At 41.8% G+C, this 16,973-nt stretch overlaps 1 protein-coding gene across 2 annotated transcripts in view; it reads right to left on the bottom strand.

The window, feature by feature from the left end:
* Nucleotides 1-136, bottom strand: part of ITGB6 (integrin subunit beta 6) — a 28,886-nt gene extending 28,750 nt beyond the window's left edge. For both annotated transcript variants that reach the window (XM_064717957.1, XM_064717958.1), the window contains exon 1: nucleotides 76-136. In XM_064717957.1, coding sequence (XP_064574027.1) covers nucleotides 76-136 — 61 coding nt within the window. The remainder of the gene's footprint in view (nucleotides 1-75) is intronic.
* Between the last annotated feature and the right edge of the window lie 16,837 nt (nucleotides 137-16,973).

Raw genomic sequence — 16,973 nt, 5'->3', positions numbered from 1 at the left:
CTATTTTGTGTCAACTTCAAGCAAGAAACAATGCAAAATGGTTTTGAAATGGATCTCCCTGCCCCTGAGCCTTACCTTGCACATAGTTATTTCTTTGCAGAAATAGGAAACAGAGGCAAAGCAATTCAATCCCCATTCGTTTTCAGTGCTGGCTGCATGACAAAAAAATAATAGGTTGTTAATTATGGTCTGCATAAAGGTAGACTGTCGTAAAACCCATGCGTTCCTGGAGGGGATGTTTTCAGATGTCACGTACACCGGATCGCGAGGAAACTTCAACCCCAGCAGGACGGACCATGAACAAAAGTGAAAACAAGGGCTACCTGGGCAGGTAGGGAGGACAAGCTGTGCACACAGCAACGTGAACATGGTTATCACTTCCTTGTTTTCCTGGACTCCTTATAAGGCATACGGGGAAAATTCATTCAGGTGCGGATTTCTGTCTGTCCCAGTCACGCCGGGTCCTAGAGCAACCCAGCCCAGAGACGGTGTTTGCGCTGTACAACAGCCCTTCTAAAGCTCCTTCAAAAAACACCTTTAACTGTGCCCCGAGGGGAGATGGATCATTAAGATTGCCAAGTGAGTATACCTGGAGAAAAGAAAAAAATCCCAGTTTTTCAGATTTCCTGATATGGAGGGAAACTCATAAAGGAAATTGTGAAGGAAAAAAACCCAAACTAATCACAGATTAAAACTGAGGACTTTGCTTCACTACTTCAAGATACCAAGTACATTTATTTTATTAACATTCCAAACTGAAAGGGAAATGCTGCAGTTGTAGATTTTTTTAAATATATAGAAGGAGGAATAATTTTATTCCCAGTACAGCAACTGACTTGAAAAAAGAATCATGTCAGCCTTAACTCTGCGCAATAAGTGGCCGAATATTCTGCAGCACAGAAATAACTGCATAACAAGTTATTGCTACCTCTCCTCCATCTTCCCAGCCTGAAATGAACACAAAATACGTATTTCTTACCACCTTATTAAAAGGAAATAAAATTCCTTATTTCCGGATTTCATGTCTTCCCATCTTTTATGCTCTGCTATTGTCTGTTTTAAAAATAAATTTTCAAGATAAGTCCTGTCTTTTCATAAGGATTTGCAATAGTCATAGTAGGGATGGGTCTGTATAAGTTAAATTCAACATGCCTGAAACATTCCTGGGCATTGAGGCCAACTGGCACAGAAAGACTTGAGTTTATGATTGCAGCGTGCCTATTGGGAGCATTCTAGCAACCAAATTGTGCCCAGAAATTGTTTGCAGTGAGTGTTGATTGGAAGAGGTCAAATTCATGCCAGGGAGCATTTTAACAGTCTAATAGCATAGACAATCTCCTTCTAGTGCCTGGAAATATTCCCAGGCACATCCAATTTTACTAGTATTTACACAGACTGTGGGTAGTTTCAACAGCAACTCCCTCTGGATTACATCAGAGCCACCTTTGCTCTGCCCTTGTGTTCCCACCCCTTTGCTCTCACTAGTCATCGCTCGTGTCCAAACACGCCGCGTCTCAAGCTGATCCAATCAAAACCCAATCACCTTTTCTGGGGAAAGTGGAGGGCTGGTTTTCATCTGGCTTTGTCCCTTAAACCCTGTGGCTGCCCAGTCCAGAGTTTGAGGCAGAACTGGCAGGAAAGGTGAGAATATCTTGGGCCAAATTTAGCCCAGTTTAGGCTGTTGTGGAACTGTATCTTAACATTTCTATTTACAACAACATTCCTAAATCTCCTTCAACTGCTCTCTATGCCTCAGAGTGTCCTTTGTAAAGCACTTGCTCAGCTACAGCAATTTTATGTGGCATGAAAAAAGCATTGATTAGATTATGTTCCCTCAGTTTGTGAAGACACAACTCTGTGAGAACACTCTATATAAGGTCAAAAAGAAGTGGAATCAACCAAAAGTGTTTGCTCTTGCTAAGAAAAACATCCTCCTGTAATATGCCACTCAAATATCCTGCTTCCCTGGGTCTGACTGACATTTGTGTATGTGTCCTTTAAGATTGCTACTATATCTGTAGCCTTGCAGCTCCCCAAAACCCAGTGCTTTCTCTTTCAGTGTAGAAGGTCACCTTGTAGCTCTCAGGACAGGGCTCGGTGGCAGTGCTTCAGCCACCAGCAGTGTCTCAAACTAAGGACCAGCCAGATGAACAGCTGGCAATTAGCAACACTCATTCTTGGATTCAAGATATCAAACTTTGAAGTGTAGAGAGAATTAGTAATACAGCCTACATAAAACTTACAAATTCTGTTTGATATTATCAGTTCCCCACTTGCTTGTGAGGTAATATTTTATATAGGTCTTGGCAAGAATAGCGTGGCTGGAGGCTAAGTGCCTGCCTCTGAGTGAGGTGGCTGCCAAGGACTGTCTGAATTAAGCCTTTCCTGAATAAAATAGCTAAGTTTCTGCAGATTATTAGGAATCTATTAGATTATTAAGAGATCTATTAGATCTCCCTGGATTGTCTGGAGAGAGCAGAGAAGGAAAAGAATGCAGTAGAATAAACAACAACAAAAAAACAGACAAGGAAAAAAACATCGAGAGCAGGAGCTTAAGAGAGGTCCTGAAAGAGAGACAGTGTGCACCAAGAGTAAACCTTGGGCAAGGTAAGAATACCTAGACAGGAAGCAGACAGATGATTCTTGCTTTGAAACATCACCTGCGAAAATGAAAGGTAAGTGACCAGGAAGTTCCTCTACTAGATCAATGCTTTGTTTGCTTTAATTATCACTAGAAGAGTAAAATCTCAATCTGGAGTAGCCATGCTGATGTGGAAATGATGTGTAAAATGCTTTGGGGTCATGGCATTACTTGATTTGACAGCAGGGTTCCTTCCCATTCTTCATAAGGTTTGTAATACAGTCTCACAGTCAGTTAGCTAAACAATGAAGGCTGAAAAAAGTTTCTTAGCTTGAAACTTTGATTCGTCTTTAAGGAGCTAGAGATGATGTGAATATCCACACAGTGGTGTGAGAGCTCTGCACAGAGGCCAGTCCAGCACAGACAGAAGCCACACACAAGTACTGCACAGACACTGCAAGGACTGTCCTGTCTCTGTCTCTGCTGCAGTACAGACCTGACAATGCTTTAGGGAAAACTGGCAAAAGCATTTCAAGAGGAAGCAACAATCCCTAACATACAGTTGTATTTAATGGCGAAATTCACAGTGAAGGTGAAAGTGACAAATCAGCAAAATCAGAAACTTTAGCTTCTTTAATTATTTTGCTGCTTTTGTGTTTTTTTTTTTTAGTTGATACATCTGCTCTTTGTTAATCATCATGGTGGGACGTGGGTATTGTTCCAACAGAAAATGACATCCATTCAAGGAAACTGCTGTAAGCATTTGAGTCCTGTATCAGTGACCTGGATCTTGCTAAAAGCAAAGGTCTGAACATACAGTGATGGAGCTGCTTTATTCCAGCTCCTGTGTTTTGGGGTGTACTAATATCATATCCCATTAGGATATGATATCAGTATATGCTAATATACTAATGAAACACTGCCACAGAGCTCAGACAGATGTGGTCTCTCCTACCCTCCAGGTGCTGTTTGCAAGCATGGCACACATGATGGAGTGCAGTTTTGGAAGAAGAGGGTAGTCTGTAGCCTCTTCTGGAGGGTCACAGGAGAAGGAGAATCACACAGAGGAGAGGAATTTTCCCCTCCAGCTCTGAGCAAAACAAGGTGTTGGGAATTGGTGACTCAGGTTGTGATTCATGCTCTGGTCTCCTCTTGTTTCCAGAGCCGTGTGTTGCTGTTAGAGGAGGGCAGGGAATGAAGTCAACAACCTGAATCTGAGTGAGCAGAGGGGCAGAGGAGGGAGGAGGGACTGCTCTCCAAATGTACAGCGAGCAGCAGGCAGGAAACTCAGGGTGTTTTCAACCTGTATTCACCTTGCCCACAGCTCTGACCTGGCTGGTTCCAGCCAAGGGCGTGAGGAAACCTTTGTTCTCAGGTTTTTTGGCATGGGTGAGCAACGTGAAAGATTTGTTTGCTTTTCAGATTTGAAAACACTCTCACACTCAAAGAGAAATAATCAGACCTCTGAACTGCAGAAGGGCTCAGGTAGAACTCATAGGAAAATGGCATGGGACTGCCAACCAGCCCATGACACTCAAATTATGCCAGGGACTTCCACACATCCCATCAAATCTCACCTTGTTTTTTGTTTGCTTTTTCTTGGTTACATGGCACCCCTTGCTTTCCCTGCACTATAAGAATGTGGGGCAGACAAAGCAGAGCAAGATCAGTGCAGGTGGGTCATCAAACTGGGGATGGGAACTACGCTGAGCTCCACAGCTCCTCAGACCCCTGCACTTTAGCTGAAGAGCTTTCCATAACTTACTTTGTTCAGATTAATGCTAAATTCAAAGCAGACCTGCAGCCCCATCACAGAAGGGACAAGGTGATGGCCTTGCTGTTGCAACAGCACCAAGGGAAAGGCAACCCTGTGTCCCAGCCCTGCAGCAGGCCAGGCTTGCTTTTGGGAAAGAATGTAAGGCTGGGTAAACACAATGTCTTCAGGCCTGACCACCCATATGTAAATTCTAAACTATGGAGCTGAGCTTAAATCACTTGAAAGAAGTGATTCTGCTCTGGCTTTAAGCATGGAAAATAATTTTATAGCTGACCTTCCTATGCTTAGATAGAGGTATAGTTCTTTCTTAAAACACAGGGCTTGAATAAGGTTATTTTAGAATAACCAAAACAGAATGCTCAGCCTAGCACCCAAGCAGCTGCTAAATAGTGAGGAGAGTGGGCTCAGGTACTGCATGAAAGCAGCTCCATTTCTGGAGCCTCCTGGAGCTGTTCTGGGCTGGGCCAGTTTGGTTCCATGTGCAGACACCCAGAGCTCAGGCCACGCGTCCTCGCCAGCAGCTGCCGTCTCTTTTTGGGAAAAGAGCAGAATTTATGGTTTCAGAAGCCTTTTGTGCAGAGTGCTGCCATCTTATGGCTACTGTGCTCCTCTGGAGGAGGAAAATGAGCACTCTCAAACTCAGGTGTGAAAAAGGTGATGCTGAGAGTCCTATTACCTTTTAATAATATTTTGCTTTGTGACTTGTATGAAAACCTTTGGAGATATTCACATCTTTGTAAAACTATGTATTCACTTATATTAGAATTTTAATTTTTTTGCATCCTTTTTTCAAATTCCATCTTTCACGTTAAACAGAACATTACTTCCATTGTCTTTGTTATAAGCTTGGTTACAAGCTTCTGAAGTGTCAGGAATTATTTGCAATATCTTTCTCAGAGGTAATTATTACTGTACTTTATAAATCTTGCCTTATTCTTATGTATTTCTTCTGAAAGCAGGAAGGAAATTTAAACCAACAGTGTCTGCTCGCATGCAAACAGGAACATTGGAAAAACAACATTACACAGAATGATTACTGCTTCTACAATTCTTAAAGTACTCATCAGAATTGCCAATATTAAATATCTAATAAACCCATGCAAAACTGGAAATATATAAATAGAGCCACCTCTAAATAAAAATAAAATCAAACTAAATAAATTCCAAGAATTTTGCTGAGTAATACCAAAAGAATAAGGCAGAGCAAATTTTCTCTAACAATGTTTTTCAAGAGTTTAAAATGATTAATCATGTAAATGCTGTCAATAATATTAGATCCACTGATACCTCATCCTTCTTATCTCATGTTTGTTGTGCTCTAGTTTGACACTTAGCAAACAGATTTATCAAAATTTTAAACCAATCTTTAAAAATAGTTAATTCTTAACATTTTGCAGCATGTCAGTATGACACAGGCCATAGAGTCATGCTTTCAGAACCAATAAATCAACAGAAATTTCAAAAAATACTATTGCCACAGTAATAAAAAGGAAAGGGCACAACATTGCAAAGGCTCGTATAGATACTGAAAATGTTTCTTTTCACCTTACACAGCTGCCTTAATAAACTTATGGAAATCCATCATAAATCTTGTCAGACTGCTTGACTCTCTGGCAGAGAGGCACAGAGAAAGTGGCTCTACTTACCTTTATGCAAGAGCTATGTGAATTGTATCATCCAATTTGCAAGCAAATAGCTTCCATTTTACTGAGATACCCACACCTACAGTGGTTTGTCCCTGTCACTCTTACTAGAAGACTGTTTCAGTGACTTTGCTCTTCTCATGGCTGGAAACTGCCTCAGCTCCAGCCTGGATGGACTAACTTTCAATATATATCCATTTATTTTAATGACAACATTGTCTGGCAACTTAAATAGCTTCTTTCCTCCCTAGTATTTGCCCTGCCCTTCTTTCCCCTCCCATTGATGTATTTATAGAGAGCAATTGTGTATCCCTCATTCTTTGTTTTATGCCATACTGCTTTTCTGCGTTTCCTTCAATGTACTTTCCTAATTATGGCTGACAGACTGTTCTGTCAGAGGAGCCTCCTACAATGGTGTTGGTACCCAGGTTTCCCTTCTTTAAGTCTCCTACGTGATATCTAAGGAGAACCATTTTGGCTTTTCCCATGGCTGCACCTCAGTTCTCTCTTGACTTACCAGGACAATCTGATCTTCCTCCTACCCAACCAACTCACCACAATTTACAACAGAAATCATTTCCACCTCAGTCTGGTGTGATCCAGCATTTGCACTTATAAATTCTACCTGACACTTCCAGGTCTCTGTTCCTTCATAGTTTTCTGTACTTTATCTTCACGCAATTGTTTATAATTTCTTGCAAAATGCATACGAAATTTCCAGATTACTAAGGTTAGTTAATGAAGCTGTAGGTTACTTTTTTCTCTGCCTTTTCTCTCTCCTTTGTTTTGGGAGATCTTTAAAGCAAAACTTCCTCATCCTTCACCTGAAAATTCATTTTTTCTTCTTTGAGCAATTTAGGATGGAAAACAAACACCACTTCACTATAAGCCTACTGCACCTTGTTAATAAATTTTTCAAGTTGGTAAATGTTAGCTTTTATTTTTACAGATGCTTCCCTTTTTCTCCAAGATCTGGACCATCATCTTTACAGAAAAAAAGAAAGAGCATTTTTTTGGTTTGGGCAGTACATATACAGTCTTTTTAATCTCTACTAGAGAGAGAGTACTTGCCACCTACCAGACTCCCTTTTACTTGTGTGATAGGAAAAACTTTCACTTTTTCAAATATTGTTACAGATGGTATGTCTGCAAACTTGACAGATCTGACTGCACCCTCCGCTTCCAGGTTCCCAAAATACCATTTTCACTGATGATCTGGTATGGTGGGGGCTTTCACTCTCTTTGCTAACTCCTAATATTTAAGTTTCTTTTTAAGGATTTGTAAGGTGCTAGCACTCTTCATTTTCTCCCTACAAATTACAGATTTTTAAATTCTTATTTAAATTAAATTTTAATAGGTTTGGAACCTTCATCCAATTAATATCACTAACTAATTTCTTTAGGTACAATACTTCGCAAGGACAAATTTTGAGAAACCAACAGCCCTGTTCTCATTCATTCTTTCATTTCTTTTCAATTTAACCAAGCTGGGATAACTTTAGCTAGGTTATTTTCTACCACCAGCTGCTCTATGTCATCACTACCTAACAAAGATCACCTAGAATAGCATCATGGCAGCCCAGTGACTGCTTGCTGATGAAATCTGCCAGCTATTACACCCTGGAATAACTGGCTCTACTGTTATCACAAACATTTGCTTTATACTCTATTTCTGACCAGTTACAATCTCCCGCAGTGAGGCAATGCTTGGGAGCTTCTCTTTCATTCTTGCAGTCATCTGAGTTAGACCTCTCTGGAAAATGTTGCTCCTTGGTGGCCCTTCAGAAGATCTTTACCTTGACAGATTCCTTTCTGCCCAGGCCACCCATGGCTGGTTTTATTTCTAGTTTTCTTAAAAGACTACACATTATTTTGTGTTTCAGTCATAGGTCACCCATCCACCATCCTTCACTAATCGTGGAAGATTTGGGGTCACCTTGGATCCTGCAGCTCTAGCCTGCATTTGCAGTTTTTGTACATAAACTTCTCAGCTCATCTTCTATGACAATATGCAAATTATTTTTGAAGTGTCACATTCCTTTTATTCCTAACACCCAGGCCACACATGGACATGTCAGTGTCCTTTTTTCTCCCATCTGATATTTCTTTCCCTAACTTATTCACCATGCTTTACTTTTCAGAACCAGGCATCAAAATTACAAGTGTCCCCCAACATCCTCTCCTATTTCTCAGAATTCTTTTACTGATTATACCAGTGAGTGTGTGTGTGTATACACGTATATGTGTGTATAATATTACCATCTATTATTTTGTAACATTCTACATGATCTGTTAAACTATAATGTTACCAGTTATAGCAATCTTGGTTCCAGAAAATCAATGCCATGTTTGCTCCAACAGAGTTCATCCAGTTTGTGTGAAAAATCCTCCTTCTTCTCAAAAGCTAAATTCCTTACAACACTCCTCATAACACCAATTCTTAAGACATCTGCTGCTCTTTATTATCTTGCATGCTTTAACACACCCTCGTCAGGAATGAAACCCTGCAGTGGGAGCTTTTCCTTCAGGACAAACCTACTCACACAGATTTCCTCTGTTTTTGTTTTTTCCACTGCTTCTTCCTTTAGTTTTTTATCCTACAATGTGATCTGGTACAGCTATATTTCATCCCATAAATGATTGCACTGCCAGTGGCACTAAAACAGCTTCTGTTTCATAAATGGAATAAATAATAAACGGCGTGCACTTACTATGCGTACATTTTCCTTGAATACAATAATTTTAGCTTAAAACTATGTTCCGTACTGCTGAACTTATATTTAATAGGCAGTTTTAAAATAGCTTCTGTTAAAAAAAGTATTTTTGCATGAAAGAGCTAAAGTGAAATCTTGAATATGCTTTTGAACTTGAGTAGCTTTGTGAAATGTCTCATCAGTTCTCCTGGAGATATTTTAGTCATTGGGAGTTAATCATTACCTGAAATTATGGGACAAACATATTCAAAGCCAGTCTACCATGTAGTGTTGTGTTAGGGAAGAAATGCAGACACTGACTCATAGGTGTCAGCTATTTATTCAGTCAGTTATGATGTGATTCTTTCCAACATTATTTTTCTTTTGATCTATAGTAAGATACTATCTGGTGGATGAGATTTTCTCAGAGCAAGACCCTGTCTACCCTAATCAATAGAGACATTTGTGTGTCAAACCACCAGAGGGACACCACAAAATTTTAAAACAGTACAAGAAGAAGGTAAAGAGATCAGTGAGTTAACATTAATCTGGAAGAGGCACCAGAATGCCATCTAAAATCAGAAAAATTGTGCTCAGCAATGTCTGAGAGCAACAGAAAAAACCAAGAAAAAATTCAAAGAGGTCAAACACTGGTTTGCTCCCAGGACCATGCCAAGTCGTGGGTAGGGCAACAATCAAACCTCCAGGGAAGAGCAGGCACAGGGCTTGGGCTGACACACAGGAGGTGCCTCCCTCTGCAATTTCCATAGACACAGTCAGGGGCAAACTGGTTCCTAACTTGGGCCCATCAGATGCTCCAGAGCACATTTTCTTTCTATACTACAAGGCCAGGCAAGTTCCTCTGTAGCTGTGCAGTGTGGCAACTTTCTTGCATGTAGGGAAAACAGAAACACCTTCTTCTGCCTATGTCATATTAATATGAAGATTAGACAAGATGGATACATGAAATAACAGTCTAAAATCATGGTAAAAATCTGAATTTAGATTATCTGATAGTGTCAGCACTTGTGGAAAGTGCTATTTGTCACATTCTCATGATGTCATAGTTTTCTGTCTAATTTTGTGAAATTTGATCAATATTCACAGTTTTAAGCAAACAGAGAAGTAAACAAAACCATTGCAGTTATTTATTGACTGTGCTGACACAGAGCTATTCATGGTGCCTGTGCATCACATTACTGATAAAAACACTCATTTTTGCTAGGTCTCCTACATCATCAGCTTGCTCAAGGGGAGTAATAAAACCTATTTTTCCTTTATCCTGAACCGATGGTTATGTTCTCATATGTTACCATCTGATCTCTCCTGACCACTTTAAAAGGAGTGTTTTTCTCTTCTTTCCCTGCTGCTTAAAAATCCCCTCTTAAGTTTATTTGCTGTGCTTGTGGGTTGAGCAATGACAGTTGGATTTAGCTCATGCTTCTGAACTTGCATATTAACTAATCTTTCAAGACTTGGCCTTTTGCTGACCTTCTTCCAAGTTCATGGTTTTTAGGGTGCATAATTTCCTTCATGAACCTGGTACTGTGCTGTTTCTGTTGTTACAGTGAAGCTTGAGGAAGGTCATTCCTCAGAAGTTTCTCTCCTTTTACAACTGAACAAATCCAGGCTCAGAGTCAGACAAAGCATCACAAGCTCCAACCTGGGCAGCCTTCCTGGCTGAGGAAATTCCTCAGTGCAGTTCTTGTGGCAGAAATCTGACAATCTCTATCTGTTTACAAGGTCTATTAACACTCTGAATAACAGCACAGGCACCGCAGAGGCCTTGACTCTATTCCACAAGGATGGCAGGTAAATATTGCCAAAAAACCAGTCCACTGTCAGGAGCAGGGCATTTCCAAATCCGAGCCTGAAAGCCTGGGTGGAGGACAGCCAAGCGCAAGAGATGTGGAAGCCAGGAAAGGGTCAGAAAAGGAGCAAATCTTGCTGAAGCTGATTTTAAACAACCATTTGAGATATTGGCTGTGGCTGTAATATCCACCACTGTTGGATGAGATTAATTGCTGCTAGCATGGTTCTCAAGGAGGGAAGAAGCATCTTCTAAAGATGCCAAGGTTCATCATTCCAAGAAGGTTTTCTGCCCCGGGGAGAAGCGGCAGCATTTGTATTCTCTACCCCCAGACAGTTCCACTGAGTGAAGAAAAACCAATTTCTCCATGATCCTCATAAGACACTTCTGCAGACACAGCCAGGAGGCTTTATCATACAAGTGCCATCCCTGAGCAGTCTGGCAGAGCCTCATTGCAGGGGCAGCCAGTGCTGAATGAAACCTCGTTTGGACCAGGCTCTACCTCCCACACAAGTGGCTGCAGAAGGCTGAGGATTGCCCCGCCAGCCTTCAGGGTCCCAGCAATGGGAAACAAACCCTAAGGAGATGCCTCAGGTTCACAACTCTGTACCCCAGGAAAAGGATGAGATCCACTGCCAGAGCACCACTACTCCAGTTCTGCTCTGCTAAACACTGTCTGCTTTGGGTGCTACTGGAAAAAGTGCTGAAAACAGACAATCAGATGGATTTGTGTTTTCTTATGTATAAGATACCAGAGAGCAAGACAGATGAGAGTTTTCAATACCATTGAGATGCTAACCAGGTCACAGATGTCAGATTTAAGAAGTATATTCCTATCTTCCTAAGCTTTAAAAAAGAAATATTGTTAATGACAGGACTGGCATTTCATGCACTTCCCCAAGCTCCTTCACTCCTAACTGATAGCATGAATTTTTAATTAAAGCTTTGGCAGAGAAGCAGATCAGGACTACTGTATCATTTTCCCCTCAAGGCATGCTTCAGCAGGCTGATGCAGATTGCTTGGTCTCTGAGATATATCAATATTATAAGGCACCATGTGTCAGGCTGAACACATTAAAGGCTGTGTTAAATTTTAACATAGGTCATGAATCACTTAAACTAATTCAGCCAACCAGAATTAGTATGGAAATATGAGAAACAAGGGGCTGGTTTTTGTTCTGGTTTTATATAAGCAGGAGGATGAGGCACCTGAGCAAAGGTTCATATGCAACAACTGTAACTCTGTTTATGTAGGAATGATTCAGACATTTGGATCACAATGCAGAAAGACCTTAATTTTCATTTTGTTGAAAACCTCCTAATAGCCTTCTGAGAATTAAAATTTGGACAGCTTGGTTAGGGGGAGCCTTCTAAGACCATTAACTCTGATATAAAATAATAAACAGTATATATGAAATGAAACATTCTTAAAATAACTTTTTCCTGACATCTCCTGAAGAGAGATGTTCAAACTGAATGCTGCCTTAATTAGTTTTTCTCTTTTTCACCATTTATTGGCATTGTTAGCTAAATTTTCTTACAAAGATGTTCAACTGCAAATTTATTGTGGGTTAAATTGCAAACATAGTCATTAAAATGCACTGAATAGTCTTTTGGCTTGCACAAATAATGACTATATGCTCTACACAGCATGATAAGTATTTACAGGATCTTACATACTTTGAGCAATATGTCATCATGATTCACCATTCTTTATCTCTATTTATTTTTGCTGATTTTGCTTCTTTTATAGCTCACCTCTGTCTAGACCAGCATACAACTCCTTTTAAACACAAGCTTAACCACACCTAGACATGCAAGCTCAGCTGGGCTAAGAGGTGATGTTTTCATCATATTAACAGTTTGCCTCTCTATTTCAGCAGCACAGGAATAAGCTTGTTCTCTGAAAAAGAACCCTTTATTTTTTCCTTCTTGTTGTAGGATGTGCATTGATGAAGCATCTGACAACGACATTCACTGAGGACTATTATTGAAAGCACTTGCTGCAATGAATTTACTCATTCACTTTCTGCACGGTCTCGTGGTATCTCAGAACCTGTCCCTGTCACTGGGGACAGCTCAGAAGCACTCACTGAGCTCTGCCAGAAGGAAAGGCATGGCTTGTGGCATTGGGAATAGCTCCAGAGGGAAGGAGCATTGTTCAGAAGTGGCACAATCACCAGAGCTGGTGCACAGCACAAGCAGGGCTGGGAGCACTGCAGCCAGAGCTGCAAGCACCAGCTCTGTTCAGAGCCCTGCCTTTCCCCAGGGATGGCGTCTTGCGAGCGCCTTCATTAACCGCTGACAGCAGACAGACTGGGAGCGACAGGGAAACACTCGTCAGATGGCCCCAGCCACAACTGAGGAAAAGCACAGAAGAGATAACTGGCAAGTGTGGAGCTTTCCTCGCTGTTCAGGAGAAGTTAGGCACATCCCTGAATGCAGTGCTCTGTTTCTTTTCTTTCAGCAGGGCGTACAGAGTTGCCAGCACAAAGGGTGCTGCTGTCAATTCAGTGCACCCTTGGAATCTGCCCAGGCTGTACAACATGGCATCTGAATTCCAGATCGGTTGCTAGTTGTAAGGAAACCCCCCAAATATCTTGGCATTTGTTTCTTTTAATAGTCAGGAGAAGAGAGCCACCAAGCCTCATTACCTGTCATTGAAATCCTTGCTGTGAGTGACCTCTTGCACTGTCAATGGAACTTCCCTCACTGCATGGCCAGCAGGATGAGTGTTCTCCTTGGTGTCCCCAAGGCATTTACTCACAGAACAGGGTCACGCAGCCCAAACTGCCCGTATCCTTAAAACCAGGGATCCTCACTCCATCCACAAGTTTAAAAACCTCCATCCTTATTGAACCAGCTCTGAGGTTGTTTGCCTGCCCATGCCCTCCACCCTTCAAAAGGTCTTACTAACAGCTAAAGACCCAAAACACAAGGCTTTCTACACACAGGTACTTCCTCATTTGCTCCAAAAATTTACAGAAAAATGTGCTGCCTTACCTGCTGCTCCCCAGGGCACTTGAACATTTTTCGTGTGCAGGGCAGATTCCCAGGCACTGCAGACATCCTTGAGCTGCAGCCCAGCTTTCTGCAGGATCACAGAGAGCTTCTCTTTTTCCACATGGCAGCTGCCTTGCTTCTCACCAGCTCTGAAGTCAAGCCTCTGTTTTAAAAGCACTCCACCATCCTGCTCCTTCAAACTTCACTTTTCTCTGTGGGTTCTCCAGGCTCACCAAGTGTCTGTGTTTCAAACATTAATACTTTGATTACTGTCTTTCTTCAGCAGACATTCTACTCTCCAAACCCTATCTCCTATAGAAAGCCTGACAAAAACTGGCCTAAAATGCCATTAGTCAAAATCCTGTTCTTTTCAGAGGAAACACTACTGGTCCTTCATAACCAAGCAGCTATTTATAGGAATGGTGACAGTGTGGCTAACCCCAGAGTACAATGAGAATGAGGCAGTCCAGACAAGACAGGATGATAGAGGCTGTTCATAAAATCAAAACTGGAATTCATGTGCTGTATGTCAATAGGGATTTAAGCATCTACTTTCTTTTCCCATTTCAGAGGGAAGAAATAGAGGCCCTCTTAGCACAGGGATACACAACACACTGTCACTGGAATAATTAATCCATTATTTTAAAGAATGATGTTGAAGTTTTGTATATGTTATAATCCTAATCTCTCCTCTTTCTGCAGAGCAGTGCTTCCATCTCACAGGCACCTGCTTTCACACTTCCCAAAGGAGCTTCTTCCTCATAAACTGCATTGTATGTTCATCTTAATAGACATAAAACCAGGTTCTTTGATCTGAGCAGCAAAACACAATTAGTTTGGGATAGAGAACAGAGGAAACCCAGACAAGCCCCAGACAAAAGCAGAAATGGCAGGGAGGCAGAATTACCTTAGGGAATGCACAAGGAAGCATCAGTGCCAGCTGGGTTACAAATCAGAGCAGCAAGCAGCTGTAACACTCTTCTAAGGAGCTGGGTGGGAAGCCAGGCATGAAGAGCAGAGGCAGCCCAGTGCTCACATCATTTCCCTGGGCAGTAGTTAAGGAGCTGGGGGAACACTGTAAGAGAAGAGAACAGACATAAAAAATAACCAGAGATGAAGTGAGGATCTAAAATTGTCCTTGGAATGCACCTAGTTGAGAATTAGAAAAACCTGTGAAGAGGCAGGGAAATGGCATTTCTTGGGGTGGGGCTGGAAGCTGCAGTGCCTGGGGCACCCCACAGTGGCACAGTGGGCTCAGCAGGGCCCTTCCCATGGCCAGGCTGCTCTGACATGGGGGCAGACCCCACAGGTCCCAGCTGAGGACCCCTCACCATCAGTGCTGACACTTTACCTACAGCAGTGAATAAAGTCACCAGCCCATCTCCTCAGGACACAAAGAGGAAGAAAACCAGCTCCTGTTCCACCCTGTCTCAGCATGCCTGCCTGGGGCACAGCCCTTTGGAGGCAAGAGCCCCCTGTGCTGACCCTGGCCGTGCTGAGGCCCTGTGGGATGTGCTGCCATGGAATTGACACCCTGTACTGTCCTCTTCCCTCTCCTGCCTGCCGAGCAATGAAGCCCCTGAGCAAACTTCACCCCCTTTGAGCGGCGCTGTGCCCGAGCCCCGGCTGCTCCCGGCAGCTGGGGAGCACAGAGGGAGGGAAGGGGAGGCTGGCGAGGGGCTGGGCTGCCCTGGCAGCCGCAGGTGAGAGCAGCAGCTCAGCAGCACCAGAGACCTGCCCTGCCACTCCCAGGGCCAGCAGCCCATCTGCCAGGGGCTGACATGGCTTTGGAGATACGTACATTGCACAACCAGAAAGAACTTCTTGAGCTACCAACATTAATGGGGCACTAGGTCTGTGACAGACTAGGGAATTCTGTTGCATACCTTTAAAAATTGAATATAAATAGCTACAGAATGGTTTGCTAATATTAAACAGCAATAAGACTTCTCTACCAAATATGAAAAAAATCACATAAAAAGAGAATGACAAAACTCGTCCCCATTGTGCTTGCCTACTACACACCTTCCAGAAGACATGGCTGGATTTTGGCCTTGATACCTGGAGGAATATATTGCCAATAACCAGAACAGATTTTGTACTTAGATGTGTACTTCAGGAAAAAATATTACCCAGGTTGTCTGCAGCTGCAGCAACTCATTACCATAATTTTCATTTTTATTTTTTTCTTCATACAGGCACAGAATTAAAAATCAATTTCCTTCTTAAATAAAAATCTGAGGCTGGATACATCCCATGCATAATTCTGTAATTTCAGGTCCCCGTGATTGATTATTTCTTCAGTAATCCCTAAGGATCTAGAGTGGAAAACTTGAAGGGAAAGAGGATGTTTGTTAAACACAACTATATGGTGCCTTAATGCACAAATAATAACTAAGACCAGAAAATATTTTGCCTGCAATAAAATGCAGACTCTCTTAATCCCCAGAAATTCACTGCTTTTATTCAGAGCAAACATTTATTGGTAATATACACTTCCCTGAACTAGGTAAAACTCACAGCTGCAAGAACAGTGGTGGTAAACCAGAGGACCAGACATGAAATGAACAAAACCATGTGTAAAATTATTTTTGAGAGGCTCAGTGAAATTAAATGCTGTCATTGCTTAAGACAACCTACCTCACTGACTGTATTAAGTTTGCCTAGATACATCCCTGAGAGCAAAAAATGTAGCTGCCTGGCATAAAACACAGAGATACAGAAACCAAACAAACTCCCATGTGAGAACTTTATCAAAGCAGGGAGAATAAAATCTTTCACACCCCTGTTATACAAAATTAAGTAATAGAAATACCTGAATATTTTATGGGACAGATTCATCTGAGATACATTTTTTCGAGGCCAAAAACCTCAGGCCTACATCCTTGAAGATATTTACTTAATTTTGGTCAAGGTTTACTTAAACCTTTTGGTCAAACAAGTGCTAAATTAAATTATATCACTTTACATCCTGAAGGACAAATACAGCCTTTACATTATTTGTCCTTATAAAAGATGCTGCGGGTAGTGATGGAAGCACTTTATATGTTTTTACTGCTATTACAGTGTGGCTTCAATCAGAAATAGAACTTTGTAATAGAAACTGAACAAACATCATATGTATATATAAAACTCATACCCAGAAATTCAACCCAGGCAAATTAATTCTATAGCAGGAGAGGTAAATTTTACACAGAAGTTGCTGGAGAGGAGGTGTGGCAGTGGGGATGGACTCAATCTGTAAGAAAAGAGCACCTGAAGGATGAGTGGACTGAGGAGGGACTTTGTGAGGCTTCAGGAGGGGACGAGCTTTGTCTCTCTGGTGAGGGGACTGCTGAGCACTGTGCTGGGGACAAATGCAGGCACCAGCCAGGGTCTGCCCCAGACCAAACACAGAGCCAGAAATCACTGCTCAGGACAGAACTGAGCAGTAAATACACGAGTTTTATTCTATCAGTCATAAACC

The sequence above is a fragment of the Zonotrichia leucophrys genome, chromosome 7, assembly GCF_028769735.1.
Source record: "Zonotrichia leucophrys gambelii isolate GWCS_2022_RI chromosome 7, RI_Zleu_2.0, whole genome shotgun sequence".
Classification (NCBI taxonomy): domain Eukaryota; kingdom Metazoa; phylum Chordata; class Aves; order Passeriformes; family Passerellidae; genus Zonotrichia; species Zonotrichia leucophrys.
Note: the sequence above shows the minus strand (reverse complement) of the source record. Positions and strands in the feature narration are given on the sequence as shown.